The sequence below is a fragment of the Dermacentor albipictus genome, chromosome 8, assembly GCF_038994185.2.
Source record: "Dermacentor albipictus isolate Rhodes 1998 colony chromosome 8, USDA_Dalb.pri_finalv2, whole genome shotgun sequence".
Lineage (NCBI taxonomy): Eukaryota > Metazoa > Arthropoda > Arachnida > Ixodida > Ixodidae > Dermacentor > Dermacentor albipictus.
Window position 1 is genome coordinate 47,394,120 of NC_091828.1, and position 16,168 is coordinate 47,410,287.

Genomic DNA, 16,168 nt, shown 5'->3' on the forward strand with positions numbered 1-16,168 from the left:
TTTTTCAGAATCACTGCAGTGGGATGAGCATATCAATGCGATATTACAAAAGTTAGGTGCAATAACGGGAATTCTGAACAGAAACCGCTACTTAATTCCGAAGTCAATAAAATTGTTAATCTATAACGCCCTCTTCGCTTCCTATCTAAACTATTGTCATTTGGTCTGGGGGAATACAACACAATCGAATTTATCGCGGCTATTAGTCATGCAAAAAAGAATTTTGAGAATAATTGAGAATGTGCCACTCCAGCATTCTACTGAGGAGCTCTTTAAAAAATTTAAAATAATTAGAGTACAAGACACATATGAGCATAAATTGTTGCGTGAATATCGCCTTAACTATGACTGCCATAATTCTATCTTCATGGGTTTGGTGAATCTCCATTTGAAGGAAGCATCATATGCCACTAGAACAACAGAAATATGGAATGTTCCATATTGTCACACTGGCTATGGTCGGCAAATGCTCCAAAATAAACTTCCACGTCTACTAAATGAGTTTAATAAAAAACAAATCGATATTCGCGAAGCAACATTATCTGACTTGTACACATTCTTTCTAGCCTAACATTGACCACTAGAGCTGTTTTACGATTGCTATTTAATTATATTGTTTCAATGTCACTATTACAAAGCCTACATTGTTATGAAATGTGCTGTCATTCGATGCTGAGGTGAAGTAAGGTTTGTTAACGCATGGTGCCCTACGTAGGACAGTAACTAATGTGTTTAATTTTGTGGTTTCGTCAAGGTTTATGGCAATGTTGTGCTTAATATGTTTTGTAAAAGTGTACGACCATGTGAACAGGACGTGCGTGCCTCTGCTGTTGTCTTTGCCAGCGTGGGGGCGAAGGACTCCCTCAAGCCATCCTTGAATGGCTTTTCCCTTCGCCTCCCATCACATGTATATGTGATAAAGCAATAAAGAATCAATCAAAAGAATCAATCAATTGTCTGCACGGTGCAGCCACCTGGTGGTATAGAGGTCAACCACACACAGTAGCAGTAACAAAATCTATTCTTCTTTGCTGGCGGTGTAAATTTTCCTCAGGAGGGTAATCGTTACCACGTTGTTTTTGTAAATGTTTAAAATAATTTACACTTGTTTAGAGCGCTATTAGCTCTTTCTTTGGCTGGTTAAGCTCTGCGCCAACGAGTGGCTGGACCGTGGAGACCGATCAGGCAGCTCATGTACGTGTACGCTAAAGTTCCTTCATCAGCTTAAGTTTATGCTTCCACCGTTCGGTCGAAACATTCAGCTAGTGTGTGATTATCCGAATGCCAGACACGTTCAGTGCTACGACAGAATCATCGCAACGGACGCTGCTTCGGTAGCTCTCGCTTAGGGTCGACGGCCAAGCGACTAGCGGAGAGGTTTCGCGCGGGTGGGGGTGGGCTCCAAAACAATCGCAAGTGGACGATGTGACGTCGCATCGTGACGCATAACAAGTGAAGGCGGAGCTTAGCCACGATCGCTCGGTGAACGAGTTGAGGGGGAAAAGTATGGCTAGAGAGGAGGGTAACTTGTAATCGCTTGTAGCTCCATTAATATGTAACGCTTCACTAAATTGTGGTGCGAATGTTCTGCTTACGCTGTGCCCCACATGTCTACAAAATTTGTCCGAACCGTTTCAGGGGCCTTTTAAGAACATGACTGTGCCAAAACGAGCCAGCAGCCAGTTGTAAATGTGAGAAAAGGCAATTTAGCTGCTTGAAACATGCCCGCCAATAGCGCTGCAGAACAATCATGACTAAAAATCCTACAAATTCCCTGATTCATAATTTTCGACGCCGTAGGACCGAGCATGACCATTGACACAGCCTGCTCATCAACGCTGGTAGCCCTGAACGAAGCCGTGTTGGCGCTTCGTGCGGGACGCTGCGAGGCGGCCATCGTGGGAGGGGCAAGCGTCACCCTCGATCCCCACGTCATGACGAACTTCAGGATGCTCGGAGTCCTGGCACAAGACGGCAAATGCAGGCCCTTCGACGCAAAGGGTGAGATAAATATTATGTACAATGACAGCGTCAAAGGAAAAAAAAAAGAAAGCTGCCATGGCGAAAGATGAAGAGAGATAGCAGAATCAACGGGCGGTTGGCTGAGTTAGTCAGCGGACTTTTTCAGCGAAATTCATAGTCTTCCCAACTATTCTGTCACGAAGTTCTCCACATAATGACGTCGCAACAATACTTGAGAGACGATTGTCTAGGCTAAGGCGAATAAAATTCATGTCGTGGAAATATGTATTTTGATTGCGAGAAAAATAAGTATTCGTATATATTGAAATACCACGGTTGACACGACGCTTTATTCCAAGAAGGAAAAATGGCGCCGACGCAAAAACGAACACGAGCCGATGATTGATGATGACTTTGTACAGATGAAGATGAAGTCCGCATAAATGCTTATACTAATTTCCCCCGCGGACGGAAGCAGCCAGCCTGGCAGCACATTAGACAGTGGAACGGAGATGAAAGGGCTTCAGGCGAGAAACGTGCACGATCTCTGTTCCGCGGCAGCGTCGGTCGGTAGGGGTCTCAACAGGTGTAACGCGATAGTTCACCGGCCAGGTCTGCTCGATTACTTTGTAGGGGCCAAGATATCGAGACTCAAGCTTCTCACATAAACCGGGTGTTCGCGCAGGGGTCCATAGGAGCACATCGTCACCAGGGCGGTAGGAAACGACGCGATGAGAGGCATCGTACCGATGTTTGCGATCGTCTTGGCTGGCTGCAGTGTTCATACGGGCGCGACGACGACATTGGGCAAGACGAGACACAAACTGGTCGCAAATGAATGGTGAAGCGTTGACGGGGCCAGAGAAGAAAGAAACGTCGAGTGATGAGGTTGGGTGGCGGCCGTATACTAAGAAAAACGGAGAGTATCCGGTGGTCCGTTGAACAGACGTGTTGTACGCAAATGTTACAAATGGGAGAATCGCATCCCAGTTACGATGATCAGGTTGAATATACATGGATAGCATGTCACACAGCGTGCGATGAAATCGCTCTGTTAGGCCGTTGGTTTGAGGGTGGTAGCTAGACGTTGTCTTGTGCACGGTGTTGGACGCTTGCAGAACTTGATTAACCCTTTGAGGGTCGATTTTTTCGCCACATGCGACCACCCAGGGTCGATTTTTTATTGCACATTTAAATTCTTCAGAGGGAGCTATTTCGAAAAAAATTTACTGTAATTTTTCTAGGGTGACTGTAAAGTGAGAAAAAAAATGTTTGGCGCTGGCATATATGGACTGTTTATTCATGAAACACAATAAAAAATAGCAAATAAAGTTATAAGAATTAAAAAAAATTGGTGCATTGTTATACACAATGTGCACACGAGAAAAATACGCAAGAATAATACGCACACGAAAATTTTTTGCGAGTCTCAAATGTTCCTCTTGCACTAATACTTCTTCAGCGTGTGGTAGTTCTTGAAGCATGGCTCCACGCAGAGCGGTTTGTTGCACTCAGCGCACATGTACCTAGTGTCCTTGCGACGTTTTTGCGGCCGAGTGGTGTTGGCGCATACGTGGCACCACCTCTGGGTACTGCTTCCCTGAGCAGCCGTGAGAAGCAACTTCTGAATGAAGCGCCAAAAAAGGAAGCGCATGCACGGCGGCATCCTTCGTATGCGGACCCCTGTGAGCAACATCCGAGCGAGTAACAGGTTCACCCTTTGAGTGACAAGAACGCGATAGCCATCAGTTTTGCGAGTGAAAGAAGCCGAAACCGCGTGCGGAACAAAACCGAAACCAACCGCCACGCGCCCGCGAGCGTGCCAATGCACGAGTGGTAGCAGACGGGCCGGAGAAAAAAAAAACTATACAAAGAAAACTGAAAGAGAGAGACGCGAGAAAAAAAATTCCATGTATTCCCACATAGTGCACCACATGCCAGGCAAGAAAAAGTTAGGAAATTAGCACGCGTTTTAAACGTACAAACGGTGCCGTAAATATACGGTTTCGACCATTTTCGGACCGGTTCGCGGCGCCGTATATTTACGGCATCGACCCTCAATGGGTTAATAGTGCTTGAAAGAAATGTCTTGCCTCGGTCGCTCAAAAGAACGTGAGGCGCCCCATGACGTAAGTAGACAGACTGCAAGAAGAAGGCCGCTACTTCTGAGGCAGCTCCTGAGCGTATTGAGGCTGTTTCAGCGTACCGGGTCAAATGGTCAACAGCAGTGACGATCCATCGGTTGCCATCTGGAGTAGGTGGGAGTGGCCCGAAAAGGTCAATGCCGACAACAGAGAAGGGTTGTGCTGGACAAGGAAGTGGTTGTAGGGTCCCGACCGGAGCAGTAGTAGGTCGCTTACGGTGTTGGCAAAGCGTGCACGAGGCAACATATCTAGCTATGCTCGTGGAAAGGCCTGGCCAATAGAATCGGCGGCGTATGCGCTCGTGTGTTTTGTTGTAACCCAAGTGGCCTGACGTAGGGTCATCGTGTGAGGCCTGCAGAACTGCAGCGCGAAGAGAGCGCGGTAGAACGGGAACCCATCGATGGCCTTCCGGGTGAAAAATGTACCGGTAGAGCACGTCGTCTTCAAACTTGAACAGTTTGAGTTGTTTCCGTAGCCGGGCATTAGGTGGAGATGAAATACCGCTAAGGCGATTGATGATACTTTGGCAATAGGAATCGGCGCGCTGGTGAGTGGAAAACACTGAAAGGCGGTTTGATGAAGTCAAGGAAGAAATCGGTGTAAGAGACGAAGCGTCCTCCGTGCGGCCAATTTGACAAGGTGATGTGATGTGCTCCGATGATGGTGGTAATGGGCATCGTGAAAGAGCATCGGCATCTTGGTGCTTCCGTCCGGACTTATATATGACATTGAAATCATATGCTTGTAATCGGAGTATCCAGCGGCCAAGGCGCCCGGACAAGTTTTTGATCGTCGACAACCAACATAGGGCATGGTGGTCAGTCACAACCGTGAAATGTCGACCGTGGAGGTATGGACGAAATTTCTGGATGGACCAGACAAAAGCCAAACACTCTTGTTCGGTTATAGAGTACTTCTTTTCCGCGGAAGTGAGAGTGCGGCTTGCATAGGCAACAACCTTTTCGCAAAATTCGTGGTCGCGCTGCAGCAGTACGGCACCAATTCCGTGACCGCTAGCGTCAGTATGCACTAATGTGGGCGCCTTGTCATCAAAATGAAAAAGAACAGGTGGGGATGTTAGTGCGCGCTTGAGTTCTTGGAACGCGGCTTCACACTGATCATTCCAATCGAAGGAACTGGAACTAGTAAGGAGCTTGTGGAGGGGTGAGGCAATGCTGGCAAAGTTCCGGATAAAACGTCGAAAGTATGAGGCGAGTCCAACGAAGCTGCGCAGTTCGTTTGCACGAATTGGACGGGGAAAGTTGAGCACCACGGAAATTTTATCCGGATCGGGCTGGATGCCGTCTTTGCTAACGAGATGACCCAGGACTTTAATCGTTGTGCTAGCGAAACGGCATTTCCTCGTGTTTAGTTGAAGTCCGGCATTAGAAAGGCATGTGAGCACCTCATCTAAGCGTTGCAGATGGTCAGTGAAAGTCGAGGAAAACACGACGATGTTGTCGAGGTAACAAAGACAAGTTTTCCACTTGAGGCCGCGAAGAACCGTGTCGATCATTCTTTCAAATGTGGCGGGAGCATTGCAGAGACCGAAAGGCATTACATTAAACTCATAAAGGCCATCCGGAGTAGAAAAGGCGGTCTTTTCTTTGTCCGCTTCATGCATTGGGATTTGCCAATATCCGGAGCGAAGATCAAGGCTGGAGAAATATTGCGCGCCTTGCAACGAATCAAGGGCGTCATCGATACGGGGCATCGGATATACATCCTTACGGGTGATCTTGTTTAGCGCACGGTAGTCAACACAAAATCGTACCGATCCATCCTTCTTCTGCACCAAAACGACGGGTGATGACCAAGCACTGGCGCAGGGACGTATGACGTTTCTTTTCAGCATATCGGCGACGTTCTCCTCGATGATTTTGCGTTCGGCCAAAGAGACTCGGTAGGGACGACGGCGTACAATAGTCTGGCCATCGGTGTCCATACGATGGAAGGCAACGGAAGTCTGCCCGAGTGACGAAGTATCCATATCGAAGGAGGCCTGGTGCTTCATAAGCAATTTTAGCAACGCTTCATGTTGAGCAGCAGTAAGGTCAGGGCTTATCACGGAAGTAAGGGCAGATGAAGCAGATTTTTCTGGTTGAGGAAGAGCGTTCGAGGCAGCAAGAGGAAGCAGGGAGACTGGTTGGGTATCCACATAACAGGTCACTGCGGAGCCTTGAGGTAGGAGGATTGTCTCAGTGGTCGCATTTAAAGCGATGATTAACGCAGAGTTTTCTTTGAACCGCACCAGGCAGGAAGCGAAGGCAATCCCACGGGCAAGACAGCGACCGTAAGGAGTGATGAACACGTCGCCATTGGTGATGTCCGTAGAAGAGAGACTTATGACTTGCTCGTGGCCGGGAGGCAGTACAGAATCGGCAGCAGTGATAAAACGCAGTCGTGGCTCATCGGGACTCCCGCTGCAATGAACTGTCTCGCTCATATATACTACACGTTGACGGCAAGAGATTAAAGCGGACGCTGACGAGAGAAAGTCCCAACCTAAAATTAGTTCATGAGCGCACTGGAATAAAATCGCGAACTTAATGTGATGACAGATACCATCAATGAAGACGCGTGCTGTACATTGGGCTGATGGTCGAATGATTGCTCCATTAGCCCCAATCAGGGATGATCCAATATAAGGCGTCTTCACTTTCCGGAGACGAGAGCACAGGTCCGCACGCATAACAGATATAGTAGCTCCCGTGTCAATCAGAGCTAACAAAGGCACACCCTCCACAGACACCAATAACATGTTCGAAGGACATTCAGGAGGACTTGGAGCACTTCGCGGCGATGCAGTTTTCCCTCCAAAAACTGCACTGGTTAGTTTTCCGGTCGCTGGACATGGAGTTGGGAGACAGGGCGAAGCGGCGAAACAGAACGTCGGAGCGGCGATGGAGAGCGGCGTCTCGAGGCACGGGTGTGGAGTGCGGTGTTGGAGAAGTCGGCCGGAGATGGAGAACGGCGAACGGGGGGATTATCTTCATAAGTGCGTTAAGCGCGAGGAGGTGGCTCATCGCGTTCAAAGGCCGCGTAACCACGACGTTCGTCTTGCTGGCGGCGTCGGCAAAACCTGGAGATATGTCCTCGAAAGCCGCAGTAGTAGCAGATAGGCCTCGAGGAACGCCAGGCAGAGTAGTAAGGTGGGTTCGGAGCTCGGGTGACTAAAGGTGCCAGGTGATCGTGAACAGGCGCAGGTGGTGTAATTGGAGACGGCGCGGCTGGCATTGCAGCAATCTGGGCGTAAGAAGCCGGTTGAGGGCAAGGAGAAGCGTTGGTATGCTGGGCGTTCTGCAGGGAGGCCAATTCCTCCTTAATAATACCGCGCAGGTCAGTAGAAGCAGGTTGGACGTGAGCGCTGCTGCAAGAGGTTGAGCCATGCGCTTGCAATTCCTCACGAATTATGGCTCGAATGATAGACCGGAGCTCAATACTGTTCGCCAGGGGGTTGTCGGAAAAGTCCGGTTGCAAGCGGATGGACTGCAGGGCGTCGAGGCGCTGACAGACGGAGACGACGTCCGACACCGTCGATGGGTTTTGAGCGGCGAGTGCGTTGAAGGCAGTAGATCCGATGCCCTTAAGAAGGTGTCGCACGCGATCAGGTTCTGGCATGGCACTGTCGACACGGCGGCAAAGCGCGAGGATGTCCTCAATGTACGAGGTATACGATTCGCCATAATGCTGGACGCGCTCAGACAGCCTCTTTTTCGCAACTTCTGAACGAACCGTGGGTGTGCCGAAAATCCGCCGTAGCTGCTCCCTGAAAGAAGACCAATCACGGAAGTCTCTCTCATGATTCAGGAACCAGGTCTTGGCTACTTGAGAGACGTAAAATGGCACGTTGTTTAACTTCGATGTCTCGTTCCAGTTGTTGTAGTCGCTGACACGATCGTAGTTGTCGAGCCAGTCTTCAACGTCCTCACCAGGCAAGCCAGAGAAGATTTCAGGGTCGCGATACCGGTTGTTGGCAGGGCTGGGAGTGGGGGTGGCTGGCACTGGAACCGAGATGGTGGATGCTGCGGTCTGGTCTTGCGACATGGTGGCCTCTTGGCGTAAGCGGCGTCCCGAACGTAGCTCCAGGAGAGATCTTGAAGTGGATTGAGGTCGAAGGGATCTTAAAGCGCCTCCACCACTTGAAATACCACGGTTGACACGACGCTTTATTCCAAGAAGGAAAAATGGCGCCGACGCAAAAACGAACACGAGCCGATGATTGATGATGACTTTGTACAGATGAAGATGAAGTCCGCATAAATGCTTACAATATATAGTCCAGTTACACCTATTGTTATATATAGTCATGTATTATAATAAATAATCATTAATTAATAATGTTACTATTAAGGTGATTATTAATTAAATAATCTTCTCAATGAATACAGTCAGATGAAAAGTGCCAAAGAGAAAACTGCAGAGCAACATAAAAAACTCCCGATACAGCTTTCTGTTACTCGATGTGTGCTACATAAAAGTGTTTCTCCGAGCTTGAAAGAAGCTCTCCAATACACGCAAAGTGCCTCCAGCGACCAGTCGCGCGGCAATGTTGTCGGCGTTTGCGGGCTCCTCTCACGCTCGGAAAAACACTTTTATGTAGCGCGTGCTGAGCTACAGAAAGCTGTATCGGAAGTTTTTCATGTCGCTCTACATTTTTCTCATTGACACTTTTCGTCTATACTTCTATATTATACTAGTTCATTATTTGATTAAGACGATATATCTAATCAGGCGGAATTAGAAAATACTTTGAGCATCTCCGAGCGACGGCAAACAACATTACCTTTGCTCTGTCCAGCTACGCGCCTTCTGCATAATTTTTACACCCTGTCTAAAGTTAGCTGGGGCACAATCCACACCGAAAAAGTATGTACCGTGCGGGATACTGGTCGGCAAGCGGACCGACCGAAGGGCATGCTCGCGTGGTGAACTACACAAGGGAAGCATAGCCTTAAGAAATTCAGTATTTTTCACTCGGATACAAGCTCACACGTGCACTTGTATTTTCGATTGCAGGCGTTGGCTACGTTCGAAGTGAGAGTGTCGGCGCGTTTTTTCTTCAACGCTTTTCTGACGCCAGACGCGTGTACGCAAAGGTCGTCAACGTCAACACGAACGCAGATGGGTTCAAGGAAGAAGGTGAGCTGCTTTGCGCTATTTCATCTTCGCAATATGTTGTATTTGCAGACAGCCGCTGCTGAGATACGTGTGCTCAGAGCTGATAAACTCGCCTGTCGCTGTCTCAATTCAGACTTCGACATTAAATGTCAGAAACTATTACTAAGTGATCTGTTCACGCGAAGTGAGTCAGCGATTTCTGCTGCTAATTAGCGCCTCCACTTGCACGCGCAAAGCGTTTACGCGGTTGTGTACCGATAGCGGAAATACTTATCGCACCATTTCCCTTCCCCCATTTAGGTAGCACACCGAGCTATACGTACGCCGTCGAAGACACGTGTTGGCTTCACGTTTATGCGCAACATTTTATTCCAGAGAATCCGTTAAAATTATTTATCCTTACCGTAAATACAAATGTTTGCGCACAAGTGCTAAAAGCTTTCGCAGTAGTGTGCAGTCAAATTTCAACTACATCACCCATGCTATTACGTTACCTACTTATCTGCCGACGTCGAGATTATGCTGACGATTACGTGGGTTGCGACAACGTATAGTGGTATGCAGGGCGTAACTAATGATGATGCTTGGAGCTTCTCTCAAGCAATTATTAGCCTGCGGCGACGCAGCTCAATTGGGTTGGCTTATGAATTGTGATGTGTAGTGTAGAAAAACATTGACATATGACAACTTCGAAAAAATACCCATGCATGACGGGTTTATGTAGTCAGTAAAGGAACAAAATGTTTTTATTGCATTTGTGAACAGTGGCGGACAGCAAATTTCAAAAGGCGTCCGTCCAAATCTCAGGATAGTTAAAATGAGTAAAAGTACCATTGGAATGATTGGACGCGAGCGTCAAGTGACATGTCTGATTCGATAGTATTGGGGGATTTTACGTGGGAATATCGCAATGTGATTATGAGACAGGCCGTAGTAGGTGACTCAAGATTAATTTTGAAAACCTTCGGAACGGGACATCAATGCAGGGCACACTGGCCTTTCCATCTTTTTTTTTTTGCGTTTCAGCCACGGTGAAATGCGGCAGCCGCAGCCGTTGTTTCATTCCAGACCCTAAGACTCGGTAGCGCAACGCTGAATCCACTACGTCACCACTGCGTTCGTGTGTCATAAAGCCCGCTTCATGGTTGGTGGTGTAAATGGCAGTGTGCAAAGCAATATGATTGAGTATTTGCACAATATTATCCAGTATTCAATCTTCACGTTGCTTCAGAAGACATTGCTTCTGGATTATGCAGCCATGTCGACAACATATTGTTACACCGGCAGGAAAAGAGGGGTTGAATGTAACACCAGAGATCAGAAACGGTGTATTATACAGGAGTCACACAGAGAAAGCCTGCTATGAAAGCATGTCAAACAGTAAAAAACAAAATCAGAACAAACAGTACAAAAAATCAAAGGGTGGGTTCTGTCATACTGATAAAGCGATATGAGCGAGTGTTAGGACGTTATAAGGAAAATATTTCAGATAAATCAAACCGGTCGAACATTCAAAGCACTTTGTGGAGAAAAATAAAAGACGCCTGGTTATCGGTGGCTGCCTAAGAGTGATAAGAAGCGATAACAAGGAATAAACTGAGCTTTTTTACAATAATTTGCGTAGCCTTCCGCATTATGATACGCGAAACCCTAAGTAAAATAGTTTTCCTGACGGCATTGTTTAAAAAAGAATGACATTATCATCTTCGTCTTTTTAATCGCCATCATCAGCTGAGACACATAGTTTGTCGCTTCGGAGCGTCCGAAAAGCAAGAGTTGGGGCTACAATGTACTAGAATATCTTGGCGCCGCAGCATGCAGTCGACATGCTGAAGGAGTAAACACTAGAGCTCAGAAAGCGGAGGTTGTTGCACTGAGAAGTGAAGCGTAAATGTTAACGGAGTAGGGATTACGGCTGCCACAATATGTGAGAGAAGAACTGCACACGAAGCGCGAATGCAAACGCTATGGTGCTTAAATAAAAGGTGCGTACGTATCTCATTTAACCCTGTTCCTCGCAGGTGTGCCATTTCCGTCGGCCGAAGCGCAGGCGAAGCTTTTCCGTGACATATTCGCCGAAGTCAACGTGGACCCCCGGAAAGTGGTTTATGTCGAGGCACATGGAACCGGAACCAAGGCTGGCGGAATTAGCGAGCTTGAGGCACTCAGCGAAGTGCTTTGTTCACCAGGACGCGAGAAGCCACTCATGATCGGATCTGTCAAGAGCAACATGGGACATTCAGAGAGCGCTTCTGGTAAGAAAGTGTGACTACTAAAATATGTGCCAGTAGGAGCTCGTGAAAGAATGTTAGCCTCCACATTTGTCCGTTAAGAAATAAACCTACAAAGAGATGTGCATCTCTGATAATATTAGATGATACTTATAGTGCTTGAAACTGCACAGCTTGAGATTGAGCCTCGATCGGCGTCTTATCCTTGCATGCTTTGATTTGCATATGCCGCATACGTTAAGCGCAACAATTTATTCCCCTTTAGACTTTATACGGAACCTGACGGCGATCGCGATGGGGGAAATGCGGGCGCAGGGTCCATACATTTGCTGTCGCAATAAAACGATACTACAGTAATGGCATCTTCTTCATCGTCAAAATAAAACGGAGAGGCAAACGGCGGCACAAAATGCTGATTCGCACTGATGACGTGAAAATAGGGACACATCGACACGCGGAAGCCGCGAAATTAATTTCTACGTTTCGGTTAAGTTCTTAAGACATGGAACAAGTTTTCGAATGCTTTTCGGCAATAGCGCAGGAAGGCGTCACCTCACGGTGGCTGGTGCCGTAAAGAGGAATGCGACGCTGAGGGCAATGGTGCCTCAATGCCGAAGTTTGTCTACATATGCCACGTTGACACCAGGGGTGGGTAGAAAAGTGAGAAAGCCGGCCGGCGCCGTAGCCGAAAATCTCCCTGAAACATGTTCTTTATGGTTAGGCTGTACGTAAACTCGGACACCTCCCTCCACGTTTTCGTGCATCCTTTTCTGGGGGTCGATAAACTTCTTTTCTCAGGTGCAGTCTTCCAATTCTTCAAAATAGTACCACGTGAGCGTGGACTAGCGCCTACAATATATCCGTGCTTTAAATTGTCGCAAGCAGCATGATCAGCAAGAATTAGCTCGCGTGCGGAAAGTGGAACCACAGAGCAAGCAGCGTCCACCCCGCTCTTCCCAGTAGCATGGCACAGCCCCTGCCGCGGGTAACTTGTTGGTTAGTTTCCGCTCCAATAGAATAAAATTAGAGTGGGTGTATTGACATTGTAACAGACATCTTATTGACTGACCCTGTAACTGACATCTGACAGTTAACTGAAAACTAAGATCTGTAACTGACTTCTACACTGTAACTGACATCTGTATTAAGTGACTGTAACTGTATTACCGGTGACTGCAGTCTTACTTGAAAGCAAGAAAAAGAAATGGGCATGGGCAGGACATGTAAGGAGGCGGGAAGATAACCGATGGTGATTAAGGGTTACGGACTAGAGTCCAAGAAAGTGGAAGCGTAGCAGGGGGTGGCAGAAAGTTAGGTGGGCGGATGAGATAACAAGTTTGCAGGGACAACACGGCCACAATTAGTAAATGACTGAAGTACTGAATGACTGACTGACTGAATGGGAGAGGAGTCTGCCCTGCAGTGGGCGTAACCAGGATGATGATGATGATGATGATGATGATGATGATGATCTGTATGGAGCTCATTGGGCAGTTTACGATTAGCTTCAGTGTTCATGCAGAAGAACATATTGCATATGAAGCGCAAAGCTGTCATAAAGGGTATCATAGGGACGCTACGGATCAGCACACGACTCGATAAGTGACAGCTTTATATTTTTCCCCAGATGTCACAATATTTGTGTCAGGCATGCAGCAGTGCTTACAGGGCGCCACTTGCGCTGGACGTGAGCATTCTTCGCGTGCGCTTAGCCCATCTCGCTGCTTCGTGCAGTCGTAAGGCTTTGACAAGCCGGCCTGTCGATGATGGCGCGGTACTGTTAAATAATGGAAAGGTCGTGCAGGGTACAACTGTCCAAGCAAGAAGTCTTACCAACGTCGACGTTTGCCTGAGAATGCCGCGTTACTTTTGGCAGTGCTGAAGGTTTTCCACACAGTGAGTGCTATAACTATAAACGGCTCTACAGAAAATTAACGCAGCTGCGCTAAGTGAAGTTATTCGCTTTCATGTATTCGCTGAACTGTGGATGCTAATAGAAAGTGGTTTCCTGCTTGTTCATGCTGGCATATCTTTTTTTATACTCGGGACACACTTTCCTCCAGGTGTCCCCTCTGTGGCTAAAGTTATCCTCGCCATGGAGACGGGAACCATAGCGCCCACTCTGCACTTTGAGAGTCCTGACCCGGACATGCCCTCTTTGCACGATGGGCGCGTGGAGGTGGTTCACACACCGACGCCGTTCGACGGCGGCATGGTAGGCATCAGCTCCCAGGGCATCGGCGGTGCAAACGCGCACGCAGTCTTAGAATCCAATCCAAGCCCGCATGTGGACTCCCTTCCGCGCTTGAAGCCTGAGCTTCCGAGGCTTGTTCTTATGGCTGGAAGGACCAACGACTCGTTAATGGTGAGTTTCGTTACGGTACACCCTCTCTTTTCGCTGGAGGCCGCATAGCTGCCCCGGACTCTTTACAGTACAAAGAAGCCTTTTGACATGTCCTTACTTATATAGAAGTGGAGAGGAGGGGGCAGCGTATTCTTACGTCTTTGAACTGGTTATTTAAATGCACATATAGTAGCTTCCACAGCGTTTTTCTGTTATATTCTACGATTGTAAAATTTTCGTAACCTGATATTTTAGTTTAGTCACGTATTTCGAACAATCCTGTTACGTCCTCTAGATTTGTCTGTATTTCAAAATTAGTAGCGTGATCACACACCTCTTGCGCAGAATGTTTCCATTCCTGCTCCTTTCTCGCCCATGCTTGGCGCGTGTCAGTTTAGAAGTTGCTGCTTTTTTTTTGGGGGGGGGGGGGGCAGGCAAGCTGATTCTTATAATGCCACGAGGCACGCGGAGCCTTTGGCCGAATCGTATGACCAGTCGTCTTCGGCAGCGAGTTCTCTGATTAAACACTGCTACACGCCTAGTAGTAGCAACCTCATTAGTGAGGCTGATTGCTTTCTGACATGGAGGCATGTAGCTGTGCAGTCATATGTGGCCAGATACCAACTCCGACGGCGACATCGACATTGACGGCCCCTCGTCCAGCAGCAGTGAGGACACAACCTGTGCTCAGTCAGACTCAGTATTTTGTGAAATCTGTGACGAGCATTAAGTTCAAAGTCTTATCATCGAGGCGTGATTAATGTCACAACGTCAACTTTATTGACAAGAAAAAAAAAACTGGGAGCATGCTTAGCCTTCGCCTTCAAGAGTGGAAGGCGCTAACATTCAAAGATCCCTGACGGCTTCTGAAGCTTCCCGGCAGCTGCAGCTTACGTAAGCTTAATGTTTGCCATCAAACGCTGGCGTCAAACGCTATCGACGAAGGAGAGCTTTCTGATAGAAATGCGGCTTCTTGCGTCGAGCAAATACCAGTGGTTGTGCACTGCAGCGCTAAAGAAACTACATCGTTTTCAGGCTTGTGTTATTGTTTAGCCATTTTAATATTTAAGTCTTGGAAGGTTTAACATAACAAGCATGTGCTGTCGGTGGTTTGTTTCATGACATTTGTATGTGGGCCATCATTGTCAATATTGGAAGGAATAATTTTGTAAATAATGCAAGACAACATATGGGACACTATTGTGACAGAATGGCGTGTCTATATAACCCGCATATACCCCTGTGATGGCATGACATATACAAATACCTAAATATATACGGAAATGGTCGCTCACGGACAATTCTAAGGTCACCTACACCGGATATGTATTTCCATCTCTTCTGCAGGCAATGTGCGCCTCTCTGAATAATCTATATAGCTCAAGGACAAGAGTATGCTATCTGCCACAGGCGAAATTTTAAAATTCCGTGAATCTTAATAACAATCACCCTGTATATTGTTACGGTGGGAAAATGTCACATCATCGACGGGGAAGGCGAATGGCAGCAGCCTCTCGGGATTCTCAGCTGCTGTTTGTGTATCTCTCGTAAATACATCGTGTGAATAGTTTATACCCGTGACATTTTGGTGCACGTGTGGGGTGCGCGTCTTCACCACGGAGCTCCGCAGCGGATTTGTCACCAAGCCTGGGAACATGTTTCCAGTGGAAGGCACTGCTTCTGCAGCTGCAATTCCGACTACGCATACCCAGTATCTTGCCCTACCTCCGCCGTCACACTCCGGCAAGTTCACTTGCCTCCATGGCGTTGACGTAGAATGGTTAAAAATAAATTATGAGGTTTTACGTGCTAAAACCACTTTCTGATTATCAGGCACACCGTAGTGGAGGGCTCCGGGAATTTCGACCACCTAGGGTTCTTTAACGTACACCGAAATCTAAGTACACTGGTGTTTTATCATTTCACCCCCATCGACATGAGGCTGCCGTGGCGGGGATTCAATCCCGCTACCTTGTGCTCAGCAGCCCAACACCATAGCCACATGCAACCACGGCGGGTTAGAATGGTCGAAGATGTATCAGCCCGTCAGTAAGGTGAGCAGCCGGGATCTGACCATGATGCTTGCAAATGTAGTGTTCTACCTTGACGGACCACCGCGAACGTGGCTTTAAACAAACGAGGAAGAGCTAACCTGCTGGGATTTGTTTAAAAAAAAGCTGTCTGACGTTATTCGCAATGCGACCGGTTGACAATTTGCCGCCAAGCAGCAACTAGCCCCACGTGCCTAAACTGCTACTGAGTCATATGTCTCCTACATTCAGGACGTCTTCGCCCTCTGTGATAAAATCGACACGCCCATGGCAGAGGCGGACAGGTCGGACACATTATCAAAGGCATCGCGGACG

The 16,168-nt window shown here is 47.7% G+C and overlaps 1 protein-coding gene across 1 annotated transcript in view; it reads left to right on the plus strand.

Annotated features, from left to right (window-relative positions):
- The window catches only part of LOC135910185 (fatty acid synthase-like), a 136,917-nt gene that overhangs the window by 24,549 nt on the left and 96,200 nt on the right, over positions 1-16,168 (plus strand). Inside the window, exons 4-7 of the mRNA XM_070524610.1 lie at positions 1,801-2,001; positions 9,126-9,248; positions 11,249-11,482; positions 13,522-13,823. Of these exons, the coding sequence (XP_070380711.1) occupies positions 1,801-2,001; positions 9,126-9,248; positions 11,249-11,482; positions 13,522-13,823 (860 nt within the window). The remainder of the gene's footprint in view (positions 1-1,800; positions 2,002-9,125; positions 9,249-11,248; positions 11,483-13,521; positions 13,824-16,168) is intronic.